General features: G+C 34.4%; 1 protein-coding gene across 7 annotated transcripts in view; it reads left to right on the top strand.

The window, feature by feature from the left end:
- Nucleotides 1-26,572, top strand: part of LOC139993116 (E3 ubiquitin-protein ligase Rnf220) — a 223,253-nt gene extending 196,681 nt beyond the window's left edge. For 6 of the 7 annotated variants that reach the window (XM_072014557.1, XM_072014558.1, XM_072014563.1 and 3 more), the window contains 5 exons: nucleotides 15,442-15,713; nucleotides 17,842-18,109; nucleotides 18,831-19,288; nucleotides 21,008-21,082; nucleotides 21,852-26,572. In XM_072014557.1, the coding sequence (XP_071870658.1) occupies nucleotides 15,442-15,713; nucleotides 17,842-18,109; nucleotides 18,831-19,288; nucleotides 21,008-21,082; nucleotides 21,852-21,923 (1,145 nt within the window). In that variant the 3' untranslated portion in view covers nucleotides 21,924-26,572. Of the gene's footprint in view, nucleotides 1-15,441; nucleotides 15,714-17,841; nucleotides 18,110-18,830; nucleotides 19,289-21,007; nucleotides 21,083-21,162; nucleotides 21,415-21,851 lie in introns of those variants that run through there. The other variant, XM_072014560.1, reaches the window with a different exon arrangement.
- The last annotated feature ends 797 nt before the right edge of the window (nucleotides 26,573-27,369 follow it).

The raw sequence follows: 27,369 nt of genomic DNA, 5'->3' as shown, positions 1-27,369 counted from the left end.
ATGATATTGTTGAGGTTGACTGATTGAAGAACGAGTGAATGAATTTGTAATAGAAAAATATATTGAAATAATTAAAGGTATAAGTTTATGCTGATTCAGATTCTTACTCTCTTAGTGTTACTACACAGTAGAATGATAGGGAGTACGTTCATATAATTATAGCAAAAGGACATTACCAAAAAAGTTAAGCTTATAGCTTTAGCTAGAGGCCACAAGAAACATAAATAAAAATCTGTTTATTAATTCCTTTGTTCCTATACCTTGCAACCCAAAACATAATGTATATTCAAGGATACAATAATATGCACCTCTCCTTATTTAGAATATTTCTATGTAATAGCAGTGTCCAGGACACGAATGTACATAAATAAAAATGTAGTTTTTCTTGAAGTAGTTACTTCAACAGTTTCACTTATACTTTGCAATAAAAATTTCTAAAATAAAGTGAAACATCATTATCGAGATTTGTAAGCAATTAGAATGATTGCAAACAGCATTAGAAACGATCGATACCGACGAATTGGAAAGGAATTTTGTGACACTGATTAGCCTTACATAATATTTCAGATATTCGAAATATTAATTATAATAATATTTTGATGAAAAATTTCCCCTTTATATTTTCTGAAGGGAAACTTTCGCCCTCTTTCTTTTTTTAATTCCACAGAGTAGAGATCAGAATCTTTTAAAATCCACTTACCTGTTTCGATTATTAATATTAAAAGCGACAATCTACAAATATCACAAACGAGCCAAAAAATCCTCCCATCTTATCCTCCCAAACAAAATTCAAAAATCCCTTAAAGGAATTCCAGTACGCAATAAATATTCGACAAAACTACACAAAATATGAAAAAGAAAGCACACGTACACGAATCCCAATTCGCAAGTTTACAGTATATCTGGTATACAGTGATTTGTACAAGTAATTAATCCAATAGAAAAGCTTAGAAAACTTGTATTTTTTGATATTATTAATTACAAGTAATCACTGGTGTCTCTAGATGTTAATTTCTGTCATTATCGTGCCTTTGCTCGATCTCCATTAGCCAGCGTACACAGCAATTTACTGCTCGTATTAACGTGTCGCGGTATTCATAAAGCAAACTAACTAACAGCTGTAAATAATCGACACGTTGTTGCACTTTCTGCTTCGAATCTGTCTGTGACTCGTTGCGTTTGCCTGCTCCGTATCTTCGATTTACGTCCGGTCTGATCGGTATTGAGATAATTAAGCGGTCGATTAAGATCGAGATGATCGGTACGACAGGTGTGCTCTCGTGCAGCGTAGAACGAAAAGGCGTTAATAATGATCGAGTTGGCGCGATCGCCATTCTTACTACTTCGCGTATGTACTGCGATCCCATTACTTTCTTACGAGACCAGCCAACCAGCTATTTTAATATTTCACTGACCAAATGAACATCGCCGCACTCTTTCGCTGTTTCGTTCTTCTTGTACGTTCCATTCATTCGCGTGTTGCCGTTGTCTTCGCTTCCAGTCCATATAAATACATCGATGATAATTATTGCTACCCTTCATATTCGAAATATTCTTAGTCAATCTTATGTTTTATTGCGCGATCAAATCGCTCGTCAGCTTTACGATGGGTCGTTGCACGTGTGTTGGTGGAGAAATTATGCTATAAATTAGAAATTCGTAAGGAAGGTGTAATACGTTCGCGCAAAATACTATCAGCAAATGTTTCTCTTCGTGAAAAATGTGTAAGAAGCATCGGTTGCAAAACTTCGGCAGATATCTTGATTTATTTATTAATTTGCGAGAATTTATACAATACGGTCACACTCTAACAACTGCACTGTGGTTGTGTCATATGCAAATTACGTGTTTTTATGAACAATTCGAGGAATAGAATCGTAAGCAGAAATCTATCTGTTTCGCCTATTAAATATCATAGCCAGACTAGGGAACCTCGAAGGTACAAAAATCCACAGAACGAACATAATACAGAAATATATAAAATAGGGGGGGAAAAAAACGTACCCGTTATGATATTTGGAAAAGCAATTGCCTATTTAAGTTGCAGTTTTTTAATTATACAGATAAAAATATGAATTTGCATAAATATCCGCGGTATAATTATAACGAATACTCTGCTATGGATATTTTGTATATTTTTGCGTGCTATATATCTGCCGTGCATTTTGCACATTCGGGTTTAATATAATTTTTATTTTAGTATAAAATTCTTCGTAATTCTGTTTCATGGAACTCCGCCGTTGAAATTCAATTAGTGCATTCCTTCTCGTATTTAACACATCGCCGTTATACGAATATTTTCGACACACCCTGTATCTCTGAGAAGTTAAGGAGACGAAACATAGAAAGACCTTGCTTAAATTAACAAATTTTATTGGCAAACATCGCGATGCTTTCCTCGTGGGCTGCTAATACGGCCAGCGCTGATTGGCGCTGACTTGCCGCTTAAAAGAAACCAGTTCTTAAACATGTCGAGTCGGATCATTCGCAAACGATCATGCATCTTTTCCTGCCTCGTCTTCAGACGTGAATTTTAAACAGCGTTGTTACCGTATGCGACAGAACAAATCTTTAACAAGCTCAGTCGCCAACGTTTATAGTCCTGATGGTCAAATGTGACCATTTCCTTTTCTCTTTCTTTCTTTATTTTTTCTTTTTTCTTTTTTTTTTTTTCTTTTTCTTCTTTAAGGAGATTTTGTTCGCCGATGACTGTCAGACTTAAATAGGCAGCTGCATGCGACACTTTACGTGTTACGAACGCAGCAAATTTTACGTTATCAAATGTTGCGAAGTTTCCGTTGAATTGCAACAGCAAAGATATCAGATTATATCAGTCGATTTATCGACGAATTTATTTACAAATTAGAACAAATTTAAGATAATAAATTTCCCTCGCCGTATTCAATTCCCCGTGAAACGTTTCACCGTCGTTTCACGCTTACTATCTCATATCGTACATTATTTTCATCTTCATTGTACATTGAATATTTACGCAATTTCCTATTTATACGAACGTAACTGAAGAAATCGAGACCCAAGGAAACTTATGCATCTCATTAAACGGTAGAATTGTATCTGTATATTAAATAAAAAAAAAAAAGAATACTTAGTTTTTTGAATTTTTCTGTCTGTACTCTTGTTACGTAAAACCTAGCCAACGGAACCCGATGGAATTTTCTTCGTTGTACAGTTGAATATCCGACAAAGAAAATAGGATACGTTTCGTCTCGATCCGTTTTGTAGAAGCTGTGACACATAGTCCGACATGTGAGTTGTATGCGTTGCCATACTTGGTAGAGCTCGGCCAACGACGATTATCGTCGTGTTTGTTCTGAAATCGGATCTTTTTATAATTTACAATATTTTCTAATACGGCGAACACGTAGACTATTATCGTACGAAGAATGTGTAGGTATCTGGTTCGTAAAAACTGATCTGCCTAAAAATTGTTCCGTAGATTAGCAGCCTTGGCGAAGGATGCCGCTGGCAAGAGATAGCAAGGAATAAATAAGAAAATAAATTGCAAAAGTTAGATAGTCACTGCGGCATTACTGCATAACGTTCCACTTTTAAGGACGACTCTCACAGTCTATCGACTCTCTGATGGCGGTATCCTGCGGTGTACATTTAGCTTTTTCCTTAGCGAGGCGAGTTTACCCAATACGACAGGTTGCGATCATACAAAACCAGCGATATTAAAACTGTGTAGAGCAAGGATGGCCAGCTCGTAGAACGATGCAACGGAGATTCAAGGGAAATCTGGAGATCTTAAGAAATCATAAATATTTAATTAACAATTTCGATTTATGTACCGGCTGCATATAGGAACAGGTAGAAGAACAAGTAGCCAAAGATTTTATAACTTTCAGATAGATTCCTTGTGTATCAGTTTATTCTTAGTTTTCTACCAGTTCATATGACTTCGTCATTTTTCCATATAAACAGAGAATTTATGAAAATAGACATTTTAGCTGTTACTGGCTTGGCAGCTAAGTGATTGCTGATTTTGTCATTAGGTGGCAATAGCAAAATCCGCAATATATTTCATATTTGCACTGTACGTTTATCTTCCATTTGTATCGAGCTAAAAACTGCTTTTGATATTAAAGAATTAATTTGAAGAATACTTAACTTGACAAATACGAAATACATTGTGTTGGAAACTAAGTGATTGCGGATCTTGTCAGTAGATAGCAATGACAAAATCCGCAATCACTTAATTTCCAACACAATGTATTTCGTATTTGTCAAGTGAAATATTCTTCAAATTAATTCTTTAATATTATAAAACAGTTTTTAGGTCGTTACAAGTGGAAGATAAACGTACGATACAAATATGAAATATATTGTCTTGGAAACTAAGTGACTGCAGATTTTGTCATTGCTACCTACTGATAAGATCCGCAATCACTTAGTTTCCAACACAATGTATTTCGTATTTATCAAGTGAAATATTCTACAAATTAATTGTTTAATATTATAAAACAATTTTTAGGTCGTTACAAATGGAAGATAAACGTACGATACAAATATGAAATATATTGTCTTGGAAACTAAGTGACTGCAGATTTTGTCATTGCTATCTACTGACAAGATCCGCAATCACTTAGTTTCCAACACAATGTATTTCGTATTTGTCAAGTGAAATATTCTACAAATTAATTCTTTAACATCAAAAGCAGCTTTTAGCTCGGTATAAATGGAAGATAAACGTACGGTACAAATATGAATATTAGGTGGCAATGACAAAATCCGCGATCATTTAGTTCCCAAGACTATATATTTCATATTTGTCAAGTGAAATATTCTACAAATTAATTCTTTAATATTATAAAACAGTTTTTAGGTCGTTACAAATGGAAAATAAACGTACGATACAAATATGAAATATATTGTCTTGGAAACTAAGTGACTGCAGATTTTGTCATTGCTACCTACTGACAAGATTCGCAATCACTTAGTTTCCAACACAATGTATTTCGTATTTGTCAAGTGAAATATTCTACAAATTAATTCTTTAATATTATAAAACAGTTTTTAGCTCGGTACAAGTGGAAGATAAACGTACGGTACAAATATGAATATTAGGTGGCAATGACAAAATCCGCAATCACTTAGTTGCCAACACAATTTTGTCATTGCCACCTAATATTCATATTTGTACCGTACGTTTATCTTCCACTTGTACCGAGCTAAAAACTGCTTTTGATGTTAAAGAATTAATTTGTAGAATATTTCACTTGACAAATACGAAATACATTGTGTTGGAAACTAAGTGATTGCGGATTTTGTCATTGCCACCTAATATTCGTATTTGTACCGTACGTTTATCTTCCATTTGTACCGAGCTAAAAACTGTTTTATAATATTAAAGAATTAATTTGTAGAATATTTCACTTGACAAATATGAAACATATTGTCTTGGAAACTAAGTGATTGCGGATTTTGTCATTAGATGGCAATGCTAAAATCCGCAAACACTTAGTTGCCAACACAATTTTGTCATTGCCACCTAATATTCATATTTGTACCGTACGTTTATCTTCCATTTGTACCGAGCTAAAAACTGTTTTATAATATTAAAGAATTAATTTGTAGAATATTGCACTTGACAAATATGAAACATATTGTCTTGAAAACTAAGTGATTGCGGATTTTGTCATTGCCACCTAATATTCATATTTGTACCGTACGTTTATCTTCCATTTGCACCGAGCTAAAAACTGTTTTATAATATTAAAGAATTAATTTGTAGAATATTGCACTTGACAAATACGAAATACATCGTGTTGGAAATTAAGTGATTGCGGATTTCGTCATTGCCACCTAATGACAAAATCAGCAATCTCTTAGTTGCCAAGCCAATATGTTTTTCGTGCGCCATGAAAGATTTATTAATTGGAAGCATAAATGTTTATTATATTTCCAACCTATATACATAGAAATACTTTTAAACTTAAATCACGACAGAGGTTGCTCGCTTTAATCGAAGCACATAAACGAAATTCCTTTAACAGATAATTGATGCTCCGATGAAATCAACGTTCGGAGGAATTGTCAAGCGAATCTGTTGGCGAGAATGCAAAGAATTTTTCGTAAAAATTCCTTTTTCGTAAGAATGACGCGCGTCTCGCTGAAAGAAAACGGAGGCACGAAACAGATTAGCGAAAGAGCATATTGCAGAAGTAAAGGACGTTGATCGTGGCGACGTGTCCAGGGGCAGTAACCCAGCCCATCGAGACAACAGTTGCGGTTAAATGCCTGAGGGATTCGGTGATGGTGACGCCACGGCACGAAACCACCGACAACCCTTTCTGGCCAACGAGCTATACCGTACGGTACGTTTCACCGCACTCACCGCTGACTTAAAGTTCGAATATTTTCTCAACTCGAGTATCGCATACATACGTGCGATTTATTTTTATTATTCGAACCATTGTTATCGAGTTACGATCACGCAGATGCCAAAACGCACTTCGACTCGCCTTTCTTCCTCGGACTACGCGTTTTGTCAAATTCCCATAGTTTTAAACGGAGTTCGATCAGCCAACTGATAACACGTTCTTAAACAGTTTAAGAAGCTGTCGAGTCATTTTTATTTCTTATTTATATTTATTATATATTGAAATAATATTACTAAAGCAATCTTTTCATTACTTCCATATTTCTGTTAAAACGTTGCTCTGCTTAGAAAGATTAGGGTGACGCGTGGCGATAAAAAAGCTATTGCACGATATTCTGCAAACTCTCAGGAGCATTCAGGAATTTTGGGGAATTTTTTGACACACAAAAACCTAAGAAACCTGCGATGAATCGAACGACGTCGGTAGAGACAAGTTTGCAGGTGGAGGATTAAATAAAACATTAAATACAACTTACGTATTGACTTCTTTTTTTTTTTTTTTTTAATTTCCTGCAAATTTCTGGATCGTCTACGCGAGAAAATAACCATCGTAACGATTTTAGATTAAAATAAATAGTCTTAGCTTCTCTATATACATCTGATCCTCTGCTTAAAGTAGTTAGCGTTATACGTGTGAAAGTTAGAAAATTTGCTGAATTTTTCACACAGGTTTATATGCAGATATAACGAGTGTCTACTTAAATCACATTTGTTAAATTTCATTTGTTAAGCATGTGTCAATCCTTTCGATGATACGAATGTGTATACATCGTCAAACCAAACACTATACAACGCTATAGAAATAGAAACATAACGGTGAGCATATAAACGGTAACTTAACAAATTAAGTAAACTAGAACTATTTCATAAAATTTGATAAAATCTATATTTATAGCATCTAAAAATATCAAAAAAAATACATCTCTCAATCTTACGTTTCAGAAGAAGAATAATTTTCAAAAAAATCGTATGAAAACTCGGATGTTCGATTGTTTTCGTTAGAAGTCTGATAGAAGTTGTACGGAAGCAAGTTAGGAAGAAAAAGGCAGAGGGTGACTGGCATGGAGAGTTAAAAGGGGGGGAAGAGAGAGAGACAGAGACTCAGTTATTTAATTAAAACCGGATTATACGTGGTAGGTAGGGGCCTATCCTACATCTGTAACCACCAACCTGGCACCATCGATATATACTAATTGCTCTATCCGGATTAAATGGCCGTAAATACTGCACGAGCTCCCAGCTAATTACCTGCAGCTTGTATTTCATCGACATAGGAGCCGGGCATCCTTCTTTCTTGAATCTTTCACGAACGGCCTGCTTCAAATACGTTTGCGAAATCGTCTAAGATATGTGCGAATATGTAATACAGCCAGCTGAAAAATAGTAACCTGTTTAATAAATACATCGGAAACGTTGCGATATTAATTTATCGGAATAACCGATTCGATGTTGCGTGGAGAAAACGAGAAGAAAGTAGGAGAACGAGAAAGTATGAATACGCGTCGATGATTAATTTGTTTGTCTGCCGAGTTTTAATGAACAAAACGTGACATTTTCTTTCTTCTTTTTATTCCTTTCTCGAAGAAAAAGTACGCGTGCGAATAAATGTAATATTCGTATTCTCGTTGAAACTCATGTAAGCACGCGTGTAGATAAATTTTCACCTAACATTTTATTCGTTTCGCGCTTCTTCGATCTGGTTTTGTGTTTTTCCAACGCTTAATTTATAGGGTGCGTTTCTCCTCGCCTACTTCCTTTCGAGTTTTTCATCCAGGTCTTGTTCGAGTTTTATACGTCTTTTTATATGTTACGTAAAATACTTTTACTCGTACGCTTGTTCGTAAATTCAATTAATTATACTATGGAAAGTTTTATTTCCCTTTCGTGTAATAAAAAGTTGTATTGCCATCTTTCAGCCAGGGTAGAGAATTTACAGATAAATTTCTTGCACTCTGAAGCGCCGTAAATATTTCTCCGCTTGTGTTAAAAATAAAAATATAATTATGTATTAGGTCGTCCGAAATGTTTCTTTCGTTTTATAAGGAAATAATCGACGCGCATTTTCCGTTTTATATTATTTTATCGAATTACGTGTGGTACATTTTCTTCTATCAAGATAAACGTCACAACGTTTGACAAATTAGGTTTCGTGTTTCTGTAAAAGAAAAACGCTTTTTAAGCTAATACAAAAGATTTAAAAATTTCAGCGGCATCGTAGCGAAACACTGCTATCGTGATCGTACACGTTGGTGAAACTTGCAACAGATGTGAAAATAAAGGATGGAATCATGGCGCGCATATATTTCGCCAAGTATCTCAACAGTCAATTATATTAATAAGCTATAATACGCAGCGAGAAGATTGTCTTTAGCGGTAATTGTACGTTTAAAACTACTGTTCGTAGTGTATATACTAATTTTTCACTGAGTATATGATTGCAATGAATGCCTGCTGTCTTTTATATGTCGGAGATGAAAGGACATCGGGGCCTTTCTTTTGTAATGTTTAGGAAGGTCCCCGATACTTTAGTCCAGACTTTTTATTATAGCTGTACTTAAGTAATAAAACCGAGAAATAGCTGTTTATGACTTAACCCAATTATGTTTGTCCGAGATTAATGACAGTGAGCTTGGGCTCGAAGTGACATAACGGGTCGCCGAAGGTAGCCACGGTCAGGGGAGGGACGCGTACCTAACAGAGGTATGGAGTAATTAAATAGCTCTCCTTAGAAACAAAGATTGATCCGAGGGGTACAGAGAGGTACGGAGAGGAGTATATAAGGGCAGTTCCACTTGGATCGAGGGTCAGTCAGATAAGTTCTACTTGTACCGTGGACAAGTACGTTGAGTCAAACCCGAATCGTGGATCAGTAAGTTGAGTTCGACTTAGACCGTGGAAGAAATCGCGTTCGTCATCCCGTTGACCGTGGATTTCGTTATCGAGTCTAAGATCGTTGCCATTCACACTCCGAGTATCTAATTGCCACGGTTACTTGTCAAATTCTATCACGATCATAATTGTACTGGTAAATATCTTCGCTCTTGCGTAACAACAATGTCTAATCCAAAGAAAGATTCGTCACACGTCCCTAACCCTAATGATAATCCGACATATATATAGACATCATATTTATCAATCACTTTTGTATTTGTATTTTCTCCTAAAATTTATATAGTATTAAGTATATATATATATATTTTTTATTGTTATATATATGAAGAATAGAAGTAATCGTACCTCAGATAGAGCAAATAACAAGTGGTTTTATTCAGGATTTTTTCGGTAGATTCGCCCTTTAATAACGCGATAGCCTTACGGTGTAGAGTGAGAAGAATCTTTTCATTCCGCTCTCCTAGGCATCCGACTCTTTTAATTAAAGATACGCTACCACTCTATCTTCCGTAGTCGTTTTAAAGTGTAAATGATAGCGCGGTTATGGTCAGAGTCGCGGGAGATAGCTTCTCGCGACGACGAAGGGAGTAGCATCGTCGTTTTATCGAAACGAGGGGGCAAAGAGCAGCGAAAGCAGTTACGAAAGGGCAGAAACGCTGGAAAGTAACTAAAAGAAAGGAAATGAACGAAAGAAGTCAGGAAGTGAAGCAACTCTGATTTTCCTTAAAAAAAAAAAAAAAAAGAAAAAATGGCAAAATTTATATTACGATAACGATTTCCTGTTTGCACATAGTTTGATTAAACGCTTTCGTTATTTAAATTTCTTACGTTTGCATAAAAATTTCCAAGCAGATTCGATAAAATTTCAATTTTAAATTCTCTTCGCCCTGTCGCAAATCCAACGATTTACTTCTAACGTACGGTATTTTTAGTACTATATCTTTCATTGTAATCATTGTTTAAAAAAAAATGATATATCTATTTGTATCATTATATTAGTTAGGGTTTATCGTTTAATACTTACTGCTGTTACATTACTAGTACTTGGATATTCTATTTTTCTATTGAAATGCCTCACTTCCGATTCAAGTGAAATATTCTACGAATTAATTCTTTAATATTATAAAACAGTTTTTAGCTCGGTACAAATGGAAGATAAACGTACGGTACAAATATGAATATTAGGTGGCAATGACAAACTCCGCAATCACTTAATTTTCAAAACAATATGTTTCATATTTGTCAAGTGAAATATTCTACAAATTAATTCTTTAATATTATAAAACAGTTTTTAGCACGATACGAATGAAAAATAAACGTACGGTACAAATATGAAATACATTGTGTTGGCAACTAAGTGATTGCGGATTTTGTCATTAGATGGCAATTTCATATTTGTCTAGTGAAGTATTTTACAAATTAATTATTTAATATAAAAAGCATTTTTTAGCTCGGTACAAATAGAAGATAAACGTACGATACAAATACGAAATACATTGTCTTGGAAACTAAGTGATTGCGGATTTTGTCATTAGATGGCAATGACAAAATTTGCAATCACTTAGTTTCCAAGACAATATGTTTCATATTTGTCAAGTGAAATATTCTACAAATTAATTCTTTAATATTATAAAACAGTTTTTAGCACGATACGAATGAAAAATAAACGTACGGTACAAATATGAAATATATTGTCTTGGAAACTAAGCGATTGCGGATTTTGTCATTAGATGGCAATTTCATATTTGTCTAGTGAAGTATTTTACAAATTAATTATTTAATATAAAAAGCATTTTTTAGCTCGGTACAGATGGAAGATAAACGTACGATGCAAATGTGAAATGCATTGTGTTGGAAACTAAGTGATTGCGGATTTTGTCATTGCTACCTACTGACAAGATCCGCAATCACTTAGTTTCCAACACAATGTATTTCGTATTTGTCAAGTGAAATATTCTACAAATTAATTCTTTAATATTAAGAGTACTTCTTAGCTGGACACAAATTGAGGATAAACGTACAATACAAATACGAAATATATCGTGTTGGAAGCCAATAGTTTCGTTTTGCCGAAGTATATCGTCGTAACTATAACTAACTATATGAAAATTTAAATTGCAATTTAAAGGACGATGTGGACGATATTATAAAACATTCAAATTTATAATTTGTAATTTATGTGAACGTAAAGGGGAAAGAGGAGGAGGTGTCGTGCTTAAGAAAATGAACATCTTAGATGAAGGATAAAAACGTTCAGAAGGTCCTTGCGGTTTAGCCATTGCGTTTCCCCTTTCTTTCCTTTCTATTTTTTTTTCCCCCCTTTCATCCGAGACCCTTGCACGCGAAAATGGCACTGCCTCCGTTAATTATGTCAGCAGATGGAACTCTGTAAATGGAAATCGCATCCCTTGACGATTTTCCAGGGTTTTGATGATAACATCGATAAGACTATACGACCGAAGAAACGAGTTCTTACGCTACCTGAAGTAGCCTTGTAATTCGAAAGATTACGAAAAGACGAGTTTCAGACGAGAGTGCCATTCTATCGAATCGTTTGTCAATTTATATCGTCAAATTTACATTGACATTCGCTGTGTTATGAAACATTTTTCAAAACTAGACGTAACTTTCGAGATAATTGCTGGAAAATATCAACTTTACCTTCCATTTCCGATAGTATGACATTTTATTGCTCCTTCTTAACATTTCTCTTCGATCTTCTAATGCTTGGAATATCTGCTTAGAATACGAAAATTCAAGTTACTTGTTTCTTGGAAAAGGAGCTTGGATTGTTTAATCACCACGGTTCAAACGAACATTCAAACATTTTAAATTCAACGAGCACACTATCATTGATATCGCTCTACAAACGATAGTCGGATAATTTCCGAACGAGTGAATTATCATCAACGTCGCTCGCAAAGACTCGACGAAACGGTCCAAATGAAATAAAAATTCGCACAATAAGACGAACGAATCCCCAAGATCTGCACTGTTCGCGTACGATTTCCCATAAAATGTACATTGAAAAACACACGCGCGATAAAAGTACGACAACAAATTGACCGATTCTGTCTGATTCTTCGGTCGTCTAGAGAAAGAGAGCAGGCGCTCGAAATATCAATCTAAATAATAAGCAGTAAACCGGCGAGATTTCCAGGCCAATATCCTATCGGCAGGGTTGCGCAATAATCGAACGCGAACTGTCGTTGTATTATGAAACGCTGGAACGAGGAAACGCACTCGCCGGTATTTTGCATCGCGATTATTTCCAATCGGAGCCATCCGCAATGCCTATAAAGGAAACAGAAGGTGTCTGTTTCAATAAAGAACGGAATATCGAGTACACGGGGTATTCCGGGGCGCGGACATAAATTTCCCAGTGTACCTAATTGAAAGGGGAAAAGAAAACGGAGACGAGAAGAAAGTTTGCGACTTGCAGCGACGAGGAGGAAGGGAGGTGAAAACGGGAAAAGAGACGAATAGAATCGGTGTGTAAGAGAGAAAAGAGGAAAGACACGAGGGAAGAGAACCGCTTCGGGATATGTTAAACGGCTCGAGAATAGCCGGTTGCCGTTCTCCAAATAAACGACGCCAGAAGCGGTGAGGGCACACGGTAGCTTTTCGAAACAAGATTCTTCGTGTCGATGTAACTTACGATTCTCACGGCTGTTCAGCCAAATCCCTACTAACTTACTTCCACCCACGAGAACGTCATTTAGGCTATTGCCCCAATGCATTTGAATATCTGCTTATTTTTCTGAGCATGCGTTTTAATTACGAGATTAGTCGTTCTATGTTTGTTTCGAAAATTACAGTATTCTATGTACGTATTTAATTGAACGTTCATAGAACTGGGACGCGTATTATTGGACGTATACCGGTCTTGCGGTATCGTAGTATAATACGTAGCGCAGGTGTGATGTTTGGGAATTGTAAATTTCAATAGTAGGAAATTAGTAGCGAAATGGGAATACAGTTTTAGTCTGGTTACTCTTACAATCGCGGACTAAATCTTCATGAAACTATATTCTTTGGTCAAATTTCATAATTATTCCTCTCTGATGACAAGTCTCAGCAACGTGCAGTACAGGGATCCTGCGTATAACGCGTTACCGTTGAAACACGAGTTGAGAATTGGCGAAAATCTGGCAGGAAATGGCACCTAATGAGAATTTTGGAAAATAAACAACGCCATTCGATATTTTTCGTTGGACCAAAAATCGCGTCTGCTGTCTGAGAAGTTGCGTGTCGAATTTTGGAATGATCTTTCATTTATTTTTAGATCGCCAATTATCAGCCCTCAAAAAGTTTTTCCTGCTATAGGAAACTAACGACTCGAATACTTTCTCACCAAACGTTATATTAATATCATTTGTTACATTTAATTAATTATTCGTTGTTTTACGAAGCATATTTCTCCTAGTTATGAAAAAATAGTGTACTTACACGACATTTGTTGGGAACCTAATTATAGTGTTGCTCGGGGAACATCTATAAATGAAAATTTTTATTCAAATCAAACGTTTTTCTCTCAAATTGTTTCTCTATGATATAAATTGCAATGACTAAACTTGGTACAGTTATTGCGATAAATTAATTACTTGCATTATTGTTAATAGTTACATCCACATGTTCTTATGGTTTGATAGTTGCCTGTCGAATTTCCGATGTCCTTTATCGAACGTATTTCGTTAATTTCTCCTAGTTATGAAAAAATAGTGTACTTACACGACATTTATTAGGAGCCTAATTATAGTGTTGCTCGGGGAACATCTATAAATGAAAATTTTTATTCAAATCAAATGTTTTTCTCTCAAATTGCTTCTCTATGATATAAATTGCGATGACTAAATTTGGTACAGTTATTGCGATAAATTAATTACTTGCATTATTGTTAATAGTTACATCCACATGTTCTTATGGTTTGATAGTTGCCTGTCGAATTTCCAATGTCCTTTATCGAACGTATTTCGTTAATTTCTCCTAGTTATGAAAAAATAGTGTACTTACACGACATTTGTTAGGAACCTAATTGTAGTGTTGCTCAGGGAACATCTATAAATGAAAATTTTTATTCAAATCAAATGTTTTTCTCTCAAATTGCTTCTCTATGATATAAATTGCGATGACTAAATTTGGTACAATTATTGCGATAAATTAATTACTTGCATTATTTTTAATAGTTACATCCACATGTTCTTATGGCTTGATAGTTGCCTGTCGAATTTCCAACGTCCTTTATCGACACGTATTTCGCTAGGTTCTATCGGTTTTTGATTAATACAAAAATTGAGATACATTGCAAAATCGATACGATATATATATATAGAATTAAAGGATTCTTTTAATTATCGATAATTAAGACTTGCGGACTTTCCGTTTCAAAGTGTTGATCAATTTATCATATTCTTTTAACACGCTTAATCGACTGAGTTTGAATGAATTCAGAAGAACGATGCATCACGTGCAAGTCCGTATGAAAATAATTTTTACTACGAAACAGGTTTCCTTAAAATTTATGTTAACGTGGAAGGTACGTAACAGGTGTAACCACTCTACACAGTTTATTTGACTTCAGCATCCGGAATCTTCTTTGTAAACTAACATTTTTCAGTCTCACAATTCTTTTGGACCTCGGTTGATAAATGTTTCTTTTAAGAACGAATATATCCGACGTATGTTGGATAAGCGAATATAATAAAATTACGCGAAACGAAAATTAATTACGCTATAAATCCGCTGAATTTTATGAAAATCCTCTACCTTCAGGCTAATGCACAGTGACGAAAGAACGTTTAAAATTAGCATACTCAATTTGTGTGAGTAACTTTTGCACTAAACATTTTCTATCATATTGGTTAACTTATTCTGAGGTTTATGTCACATTCGTTCGTTGCTTTCGTCGAATATAATTCTATTTCGTAATATCATGATGCTTTCTCTCTGAAACAATCTTCTGCTCAACATGTACAAACTTAATCGCGTAAAATTCTTAATTGGCTTATCGACGTTCTTAGATATCTCGTTGTTAAGAAGAATTAGAATAGAATAGAATAGAAAGCGCACGAACAAACGTTTGAAACGAAGTATGTGTGGTTTAATTTGTGACAGGATGACAGTAACAGGATGTAATCGTGTTTTAGGTAAAAAGAAATTTCCGTCGGATCCGTCCTGTTGCCCAGCGTGCGGAGTAACTGTAAGACCGCAGGAATTGGAGCAACATTTCGCTCAGGAACTCGACCGACTTTATAAGATATCGTCGGCATCCTCTCGAGCGCGAGCGCCAAGGTCGAGTTTGCCTCCTGGCCATCCTCAAGACCATCCCCATGGACCGATGCTCCATGCCCCATCAGCCGCTGATGGAACGCCTCATGGAAGATGGGAGACTTACAAAAGAATTAAAGCCAATAGACAGGTAAATAAATAGTGTAGTATCGTGGACAAATAGCCTAAGAATCGGGTGAAATATTGCGAGAATGTCTAAGTGCTATTAGGCCATAAAGTCCTGGCAGTTTTTATCAGGTGAACCATAAACAATATTGCGAGAAGACCTAAGTGTCGTTAGGCCAAAAGGATCTTTTACCAGGTGGTTGTTACCTGTAGAGTTGTGAAGAGTCGAGTCGTGAGTTGAGAGTCGAGTTGAGATAGTTGTGAGTTGAGAGTTGAATTGAGATAGTTGTGAGTTGAGAGTCGAGTTGAGATAATTGTGAATTGAGAGTCGAGTGGTGAAGAGTCGAGTTGAGTTAGTTGTGAGTTGAGAGTTGAGTTGAGATAGTTGTAAGTTGAAAATCGAGTGGCGAAGAGTTGAGTTGAGATAGTTGTGAGTTGAGAGTCGAGTGGCGAAGAGTCGAGTTGAGATAGTTGTGAGTTGAGAGTCGAGTGCCGAAGAGTCGAATTAAGATAGTTGTGAGTTGAAAGTTGAGTTGAGATAGTTGTGAGTTGAAAATCGAGTGGCGAAGAGTTGAGTTGAGATAGTTGTGAGTTGAGAGTCGAGTGGCGAAGAGTCGAGTTGAGATAGTTGTGATTTGAGAGTCGAGTGGCAAAGAGTCGAATTAAGATAGTTGTGAGTTGAAAGTTGAGTTGAGATAGTTGTTAGTTGAGAGTCGAGTCGAGATAGTTGTGAGTTGAGAATCGAGTGGTGAAGAGTTGAATTAAATTAGTTGTGAGTTGAGAATTGAGTTGAGATAGTTGTGAGTTGAGAGTCGAATTAAGATAGTTGTGAGTTGAAAGTTGAGTTGAGATAGTTGTGAGTTGAGAGCCGAGTCGAGATAGTTGTGAGTTAAGAATCGAGTGGTGAAGAATCGAATTAAATTAGTTGTGAGTTGAGATAGTTGTGAGTTGATAATCGAATTGAGATAGTTGTAAGCTGACAGTCGAGTGGTGAAAAATCATGTTGCGAGGAGTCGAGAGTTGACTTGCCAAGTTGTTTTGAGTTGTAAACTATTAGATATGAGTTTTGAATTAACTATTTAGTTACGGCATATTATTTAATTCACGTTAAGTAACCATCGTTACATGTTTAATCCATTGTAAATAGATCTATCGATCAATAAACTTATCATATAGGATAAATAAAAAAATCCTATAATAGCAACAAAATAGAACCGTAAAACAATCGATTTATAATGTGTTTGTTATAACACCAACGGGTCAGTGTATCCTTCGTTACGAAGCAAGAAACTACAATCGGTGATTTGACAGAGTAGAGTAAGCAATTATTCTTGTGTTGTATCGGGGAGAAGTCCTGGGTAATTAATAAGGTTTACTTGATTATGGGTCATCCACTTCTGTGGAACATGTGCGTGCCAAATATAAGAGGTAGTTGTTAGTGAGTTGAGGAAGAAGTGTTGTAAACGTTGTCGGATAGTGTTGTCAGCATTGTCAAGGAGTGTTGTTAGCGTTGTCGAGGAGAATAATGAAAAAGAGAAAAAGCATGGTAACGAGTGTTGTGAGTTGACAGTGGAGTGATGAGGAGTCGAGTTATGAGGAGTGGAGAATTTCAGTTGCCGAGTTGTGAATTAACTATTTAGTTGTCTTAATTATAACTCATTACTGTATTTAGTTCGCGTTAAATAACCATCGTTCCCTGTTTAATCCATTGTAAATAGATCTATCAATCAATAAAATTATCATATAGGATAACAAATAATTGGAAACCCTAATTTCTAATATTTCTAAATAAATACAAAAATTCTACACTAGTTAAGTTATTTTTAGACTACTATACAGTCATAGATCAGCGATTAACATACACTAAAATTAAGTTTGTAATACGATTTAACAAACTCGGCGTTAAACATCGTATAAATATTGAGAATGTGAAAAAATCAGCCTGAAATTGAGAAATTCATTGGTTTAAAATTAAATCTCCGGAGGAACAAAAAACTGTCTTCGTCTGCTAAAGACAAAAAGATACATTTCCTCTTATTAATTTGTCGATGTTATTCTTTGATTTTATATCAACTTTTATTCTGAATTTTGTTGATATAGCGTGATTACGCGTGTCACGATGTTTCTAAAAAGTGGTTCGTAAATATGTGCAGGCTAGAATCCGCGTGAAGAACCGGAAACGGAAAGCGGACGAACCTTCTTGCCCCGTTTGTAGCGAGAGGCTATCTGGCACGCCGGAGGAATTGAATCAGCACGTCGAACGATGCTTGAACAAACACAATAATGGAAATCCCGCTGGTCAGAATAATTTGGACGAAGAGGAGGTGGACGTGGAGGGCGATGCTGAAACTTTCGAAGAGTATGAATGGGCTGGTCAAAGAAGAGTGCGAGCAACGTCGATGCTCGTCGGAGGCTTTTCTGGTAAGTTAAAGCGAATAAATCGTTCTTCAACGAGGTTTCATTTTCGTAATATCACATTTTCCTAGTCGTATTCGTGTTTCTTTTTAAATCTTATTATTTCTGCGTAATTTTTCTTGAAAAATTAAAAACATATTCAGTCCACCAACAAACTCTTTTTCCCCTCGAATCCATACGTGTGGCAATTGTTAAATAGATGTTACATTTATATTGTACGTGTGTGAGAGTGTATGTGAGCGTCGAAGAACGTGCAAGTTTCAATTAATACAAAAGCAATCAAACGCGATTAAAAGCGCGTAGAAGTCATTAAAAGCCGTTAGAAGTTATTAGAGGCGACCAGAAGAAAACAAACAAGCGAGCGAGTAGGTTGTCGAGTCCTTCAGAGAGTAACGTACACGTAGAGCTGAATAATTTGTAAATAAATTTTAAACTTTTTGTTTTTCCAAATCCTCTCCTATACCTTAACGACAATGATACGTGATAATCGTTGATTTGATCATCTGTCATTTCGATTGAAAGGAATCGACGATTATTGGACTTAAACAATTGCATGTTACAACGTTGTAGCCTGATTAATTAGTTAAAGATTAATTAAGACTAATCCACGTCTGAATAATTCTCACGGTATTATATTTAACATCAAATTAATAATTTCCTCTTCTTAACAAAACATCAAATGTTGTATGAAATTTGTAAAAATGTTCATTGCTTGTTGCCTTCGTAGCTGCAGGTTTAGCGACCTCATCGAGCAATCGTTCAGCCGCTGGCAACGGTGGATCTAATCAGCAGGATGAGGAAGACGTGGACCTGGTGGTCGATGGCGACGACGCCGCCGAGTTTGGACCTGCACAGTATTCCGAAGCCGACGTGATCGCGCCACGTATGGATGGCACGCCGAGAGAGCAAAAGGAAAGAGACGCTCTTCGAGAAGCCGTGATATCGCCGAACGCGTCCAACACGCCTCACACGCCGCACACACCCGAACAAATCGGTCAAGGTTTGGTCGAGGTGAAACCGGAACCAGGAACAGCAACTCCTCTTGGCCAGAACGAACAGGACGAGAGTGCCTCGACGTCGCCTAGAAGGGACGGTGACACGCCAGTAATCGAGGCTCTTCGAGGCAGAATTCGGGAATTAGAAGCAGAAATGCGTGGCCAACCATTCAAGTGTCTCATCTGCATGGTAAGCTCTTGTTAGCGGCAGATTCATTAGCGTAGATGATTATGGAAGTGGCATAAATCGTATATTTTACGTTTCGAGATATTTAACGTTGCGTGCTTGACGCATAAACTGACTATTATCGTTTAGCGAGGCAACAACCAACTCGATACGACAGTTGAATTTCTGCCACTTCGCAAAGATCATTTCAGATTATCGTAACGTAAATTCAAAATGATACACGCATTTTTCTTTTTAGATTCTTTAGGTTCCTGATTTAGACTACGATTGTCATAATTTATTAACTTGCCAATGGGACTACAAGTCTTTCGGTTACATATCTTCTCTTACAAACTGCATCTCTTCCGCCATCTCTTCGTACTAACTTACACGGATTCACCGTTTATGAGTATTTTGTTGCTATTAAGTTATCAGAGACCAAACAGTAAAATCTAGTAAAAGGCATTTCATTTTCATGGATATCTTCCAAAATGATTTTTCAAATTTTGGAATCTCTTCATGTCATGATATTTAATACATTTGTATTTCTTACAAAATACTCATATACGGATGTGCACATGTATTGGTTTGACAATTAAGTGATCGCAATCACTGGTTATTTTCCAAAATGATTTTTCAAATTTTGGAATCTCTTCATGCCATGATATTTAATACATTTGTATTTCTTACAAAATACTCATATACGGATGTGCACATGTATTGGTTTGACAATTAAGTGATCGCAATCACTGGTTATTTTCCAAAATGATTTTTCAAATTTTGGAATCTCTTCATGCCATGATATTTAATACATTTGTATTTCTTACAAAATACTCATATACGGATATGCACATGTATTGGCAACTAAGTGATCGCAATCACTGGTTAGTTTCCAAAATGATTTTTCAAATTTTGGAATCTCTTCATGCCATGATATTTAATACATTTGTATTTGTTACAAAATACTCATATACGGATATGTACATGTATTGGATTGAGTGATTAGTATCGTGATCGCAATCACTTAATTGCCAATCCAATATATTAAACCTGCTGTCCTGCACATTTCTTCTTCGATTAGTATCTCTTCGGATATCTTCTTTTCTCCGAATTATTTTATTCAAAGAAATAAAATATTTAAAGACTATGTATATCGTAATAATTTCTGTTGAAATTTAACATTTTTTGGTCATGTAGAACTAAGAAAAACAGCAGGATTAAAATGTAACATTTTATAATAGACAGTATAATGTTATATTTTAAGAAGAAAAAGAAGAAACATTAAGAAGAAAAAGACGACCTTTTAAGAAGATAGATCTATGAGAAGCGTAACAAATAATATCCAGTAAATATATATACTGTCTATTATAAATATAAGAGAAACATAATATTATATATATATAATATAAATATTATAGAAACTATAACAGAAATATTAAGAAGAAGAAGACAACCTTTTAAGAAGATAGATCTATGAGAAGTAAATATATTTATAATAGACAGTATATATATTTACTGGATATTATTTGTTACGCTTCTCATAGATCTATCTTCTTAAAAGGTTGTCTTCTTCTTCTTAATATTTCTGTTCTCAAGCTTTACACCTAGTAATTCTTCTGTTTCTTCTGTTCACGTAGCAATTTTATTAAATAATTTCCGAGACTGAGAAAACACAGAAGCAATGAATATGAAGATCGTTGCTTGCTAATTAACGAAAATAATTTCATTCTTTTATGTCCTCAGGAACAGTATAAAAAACCTGTGACTTCGGTTTGCTGCTGGCACGTTCATTGCGAACAATGTTGGTTACACACATTGGTGAGTTACGAGTATTTTGTTAAATTTACATTTATAATACGTCTTTGAATATAATTTCTCTTTTCTTTTCTTTATTATAGTAATTCGTATATGAAACATTCTCACCATATAGAAAGTATGCTTTGAAAAAATTTCTCGTCATTTAATTAATTTACTTGAATTATTTATTATTTCCAGAATTTCAGTTAGTAAAATTGAAATTCCGAATAAAAATTGAAGAAAGGCATTGATCCTTGTCTAAATGACATATTATTAACAATTCTTTCTCTGACATGTTGCTCTCGAATTATCTATAGAATGTATTTTAAACTTTTGTTTATTATCTTATACGTTACATAAAAAAATATATCGCAATTGTTATCCGCGTGAAATCATAATATTTCATTGACATTTAAATAAAATTACATTAAACATGAAATAATTAATAGTAAATCTTTCATCATTTTATATAAACCTCGTTAAAACCTAGTATTATTTCTCGATAGAAATTGTTCCTGTTAAAATTCTTCTTTCTTCTTCCCTCTCAAAAAAAGAAGAAAAAAAGAAAGAAACGCCCATTGCGATATAAACATTTTTCAACTTCAATCGCATTGAATTATTTTATTCATAAACACATATGGATAATGTACCATTCGTTTAGCAACAGTTTTAACGCCAAAGGATTACACTTTGATTTGCCGCTAATATATTTTTGCCTTACGGTACAACTGTCAGAGAAAGAGTTGAGAATCGATGGGAAAAATTTGTTGAGGAGAGTTGTCCCTTTCAGGGTGCGAAAAAGCTGTGTCCACAATGCAACATGATAACGTCGCCTTCAGATTTGCGACGTATCTACATGTGAAGGAAGTCGCGTGTGCCAAACAAGAAATTGGGTTGTTCGTAGAAAAATAATGGTCGATTTTTTGCCAAAGAATCGACGCGTTTCGATATGACTCGATCGTGTAAATATCTGTATATATTTATGCGTCACGTTAAATTAACTCCTTCTAGATTTACCACGTACGAATTATGCACTTAGTAGCGTTAGTAAGTTAAGCCGTGAAAGGCGCGCGCGAATCATGTCTCGATCATGCTTTATCGCTCGTCGCGCAGACCAATTTTCATCTTGCTATATATATATATATATATATATATATAGAAATATAAATAGAAAAATATTTCCTCCTCTGATAAGTTATTGTATAACGTTATTAGACAAGTTGTTACGCTACTCTTCACAAGTATTTGGACACCTGCGATTCGATCAAAAAGTTCATATTTTTTATTTCCAACCATATGAACAACGTTTCTCTATTCTTCACCCTTTTTCTCTTCTCATAGGAAGCAAATTAATTATCGCGAAGATATCTTCTTTCGTCTATGCGGAATTGAAAGTAAGACGAGCAATATATCTGCGTCACATAAATTCAATGTTGTAATAAATAGTTATAACTATTTAATTTGTTCTTCTTTAATTTATAATAGTTAACAATTATTTTCTTCGTTGAGATCAAAAAATTCATATCTTCTATTTCCAACCTTATGAACAGCTTTTTCAGAATAATTATAACTATTTAATTTCCTATACTTTTAATCGCTCCTCTTTAATTTATGATAGTCAACAATTACTTTCTTCGTTGAGATAAAAACCTTCGCTCTTTTTCTCTTCTCATAGAGGACAAATTATTTTAAAACAATTATCGCGAAGATATTTTCTTTCACCTATGCGGAATTGAAAGTAAAACGAGCAATATATCTGCGTCACATAAATTCAATGTTGTAATGAATAATTATAATTATTCAATTTTCTATACTTTTAATCGGTCCTCTTTAATTTATAATAGTCAGCAATTACTTTCTTCGTTGAGATAAAAACCTTCGCTCTTTTTCTCTTCTCATAGGAGACAAATTATTTTAAAACAATTATGGCGAAGATATTTTCTTTCGCCTGTGCGGAATTGAAAGTAAAACGAGGAATATATCTGCGTCACATAAATTCAATGTTGTAATGAATAATTATAATTATTCAATTTCCTATACTTTTAATCGGTCCTCTTTAATTTATAATAGTTAACAATTACTTTCTTCGTTGAGATAAAAACCTTCGCTCTTTTTCTCTTCTCATAGAGGACAAATTATTTTAAAACAGTTATCGCGAAGATATTTTCTTCCGCCTATGCGGAATTGAAAGTAAAACGAGGAATATATCTGCGTCACATAAATTCAATGTTGTAATAAACAGTTATAACTATTTAATTTCCTATACTTTTCATTGTTCCTCTTTTATTTATAATAGTCAACATTTTCTTCGTTGAGATCAAAAAATTCATATCTTCTATCTCAACCTTATGAACAGCTTTTTCAGAATAATTACAATTATTTAATTTCCCATACTTTTAATCGCTCCTCTTTAATTTATAACAGTTAACAATTACTTTCTTCGTTGAGATAAAAATCTTCACCCTTTTTCTCTTCTCATAGGAGACAAATTATTTTAAAACAATTATCGCGAAGATATTTTCTTTCGCCTGTGCGGAATTGAAAGTAAAACGAGCAATATATCTGCGTCACATAAATTCAATGTTTTAATGAATAATTATATTTATTTAATTTCCTATACTTTTAATCGCTCCTCTTTAATTTATAGTAGTCAACAATTATTTTCTTCGTTGAGATCAAAAAATTCATATCTTCTATCTCAACCTTATGAACAGCTTTTTCAGAATAATTACAATTATTTAATTTCCTATACTTTTAATCGCTCCTCTTTAATTTATAACAGTTAACAATTACTTTCTTCGTTGAGATAAAAATCTTCACCCTTTTTCTCTTCTCATAGGAGACAAATTATTTTAAAACAATTATCGCGAAGATATTTTCTTTCGCCTGTGCGAAATTGGGAGTAAAACAAGCAATATATCTGCGTCACATAAATTCAATGTTTTAATGAATAATTATATTTATTTAATTTCCAATACTTTTTATCGGTCCTCTTTTGTTTATAATAGTTAACAATTACTTTCTTCGTTGATATTTGCTAACTGTAATATGGTTGCGTAAAGTAAGATCAAAATTACATTAAAAAGTTCCACTTGAGGAGTATTATTTTCTATATATATATATAGAATTATTATATTATTAATATAATAATATATTATAATTATATAATAATATAATTATATTATATAATTATATTTATAGAATTATTATTATTATATTATATATTATATAATATAATATATATATTATTATATATTATTATATAAATATGTAATGATTTGTGTCCAAATATTTATCTACGGTGGCGCACGTTATTTTGCGCGATACTTATTTCAAGACTTAAGAATCGAACATACCGAACGAGAGACATTTAGAATATTACGAACACAGATATTCGAACAATTGAATTATAATGTATTATTAATCGTTTCATCTAGTTCCGCTGTATAGTTTCAAATAATTAAGGAATCTGTTAAAAGGAGGAATGCTTGCAGTAAAACCGTACACGACAAACTTTTACACTCGATCGTCGATTGATAAAAGTTCGGGGACGCATCATCGCAAGCATCTTTGTCGTATCTGCTCCTAATCGAAGACTATTCGCGCGTACCTGAAATTCCTAGGTGTCATTTCGAACGACTAACGTCTACATTAAAGTCGCCCCTTTTCGCCGGATTTACCGTTTTTCTCTTGAAACAATGTATCTGTGTCTACGATTCATCGAGTTCAATTTACAAAGACGAATATTATGTATGTGTAAAATATAATCGACAACTTTGTTAAATCAGCTATTTCCAGTAGGGTTTCCGTAACCGTGAAAGAGGACAAAGAAAATAGTCGGAAATTATCGTATTTAAAATACGAACATCACTCACCAACGCTACGTGGAAACACGTGTCTCTTTATCACAAATATCCAGCAATCCGTTGTTGCTATCTTCTTTTAATCCGACCTAAATGAACTGGTTAATTTAATTCGAGGCGCACAAACGATATGGAAAAATGCGAAGGATAACGAAGAGTACATTTTGTTTCTAATGTATAATATGTAACATTCAGCTATTATATGCGACTTCGACAAAACACTACATAATGTAAAGAGCAGGCAATATTAATTTTCTCATTAGGTTTAATTATTTTTTTATTTTTATCCATGCAAACGTATATTTATTCTATTTTATCAGCAATAAAGAACAATTTATTATCGATGGTATCTGTTCGAAAGAAAAAGGAAAAAAGAAAAAAATAGAAGAAGGAGCTAGATTTTTATATTATTTATAGTATGTTTCCGATCGTTACCAGGGTTCAATCGTCCATTTTTCCAAATACAAATTTTCCACCAGGAATACTTCTTAATTGTCTATTGATCGATAGAATATTCGTAATGGACGATTAATTCGTTGTACGGATAAGTTGCACGTTAGAAAGGAACGAATTAAAGAAACAATATACGAGGTGAACTTGTTTCTTTTTTTTTTTTAATTTCCGTTGTAAAATACGCACTGTTTGCAGGCTATGGCGAAATCGATAAATCACAAGACGATACACCAGTGTAATCCAATCGACCAAAGTTACGATACAAACAAACAAAAAAAAAAAAAATGTGGATAAGTTAATAATTGATATCTATTAAAACGAATAACGCAAGCTCGCCTCTTTTTCCCTTGTCTTATGCATGTAAAACGAAAGGAACGTTGTTTATTTTGACTAGAAAAATTCGCGGAGGAAAGTACGAAGAGGGAGAGAATAAAGAAATGCAGATGAGAAAGGAAGGGAAAGACGGACCAACGTATGTATCACGATCGATCTTCTTTCGCAAGATTCGTTTCTTATTTTGTAAGTATATTATTGTCCCGTTTACCGAATCATTGATACACTGATCAGCGATTAAGCGAACCAATGAAAAATAACGAAACATTAAGAATGAAAGATTGTTCGACATTGAGAAGACAAATAATTCGACTCGACGTGGCTCGATGAGTTACGTTACATTGGAAATACAATTGAAATTTTATTTCATATTAATTTTCTTATTAATATCCAGCCTTCGTAATATTTCATATTTATAATTATCAGTTACAAATTTTCTTTGGTCGCTTCTTGCACGTTCGAATTATCAAAATTCAACGACTGAAACGTTCCACGCGCGTCGAAGTCGAATCTTGTCACTCGTTGTTGGTAAAACGTGAAATGAACTTACGATAAGCAAATTATCCTTGTTTCGAAACGAAGTATACAGGTCGATCGACTGCAGTGATATGCACAAGTCCAAGCGTTCCTTGGATGCTGGAAATGCAATGTTTCTTAAAACGATAGAAACGTCCGAATTTTCTCTTCTTCCGCTTCTCTGTCTCTCTTGATCAAGATTTTAGATCGCCGCGTGTCCTCTCGTGCACGCCGAGAAAGTTCTTGTAAATACATACACAAATCGAGTTAAAACCAGCAGGAGAAATCGGCTCCCCGTTGCGAGCGTTGTTCTGTAATCGAAATAAAACGATCATGGAATGTAGAACTATCGTTTACAATCAGTTTCTTCGTCGCCTTCTTCTTCTTCTTCTTCTTCTTCTGTGCGAAATTCATTTCCTTCCATTTCAACGATACGCTGTGCATCAATGGAATATTACGATCAACGTTCCAACAATTTTCAAGCTGAAACGCAGTCGAAGGTACGTACTGGTCATTCTTCTTTTTAACGATTAGTCCTAACAATTCTCAGAATCGTGTGATCGAAATGAAATATTTGCTAATTGAGATTGGAAACTTTTTAGATGATAAATCGGTAAATGTTATCGATATTAATTTGTGAAATGGAAGATTTATTTATATCGTTGTTATCAATCTGCTTTTAACTTTCTTTCTCTTCTTTTCAATCGTAAATTAATGTTGTTTATAAAATTTGAACATTCCTGATATCGATTATCAATTTTGGCCAAGAAAGCAAACTTGATTGTTTGTATATGATAATAGACACTTTCCAAATATTGAAAATGGAAAAGGCTTTTAATTGCAATTTATAGGAAGATAAAGTATACAGAAAGACGTGTTTTCAAGGTATCGATACTATTCACAGCTAATCAGCTCATTTTGTTTCAGTATGATAGGAAAGTTATTATTGAGTGTAATGATCCAGTCATTTATTCAAGCCCATACTAAATAATTAAGTTACGTATTAAATTACATATTTAATTGTAATACGAACAATTAAAAGCATCAGAAAAATCCTTCCAGTGAAATTATCCATCTTTGAATTTTGAATAGATTTCTAAAAAATGATCATTCCTAGTCGCATACTAAGTAGTTAAGTTACAT

Source organism: Bombus fervidus, chromosome 12 (assembly GCF_041682495.2).
Source record: "Bombus fervidus isolate BK054 chromosome 12, iyBomFerv1, whole genome shotgun sequence".
Taxonomy (NCBI): Eukaryota; Metazoa; Arthropoda; class Insecta; order Hymenoptera; family Apidae; genus Bombus; species Bombus fervidus.
This window is presented reverse-complemented; position numbering and strand designations above follow the sequence as displayed.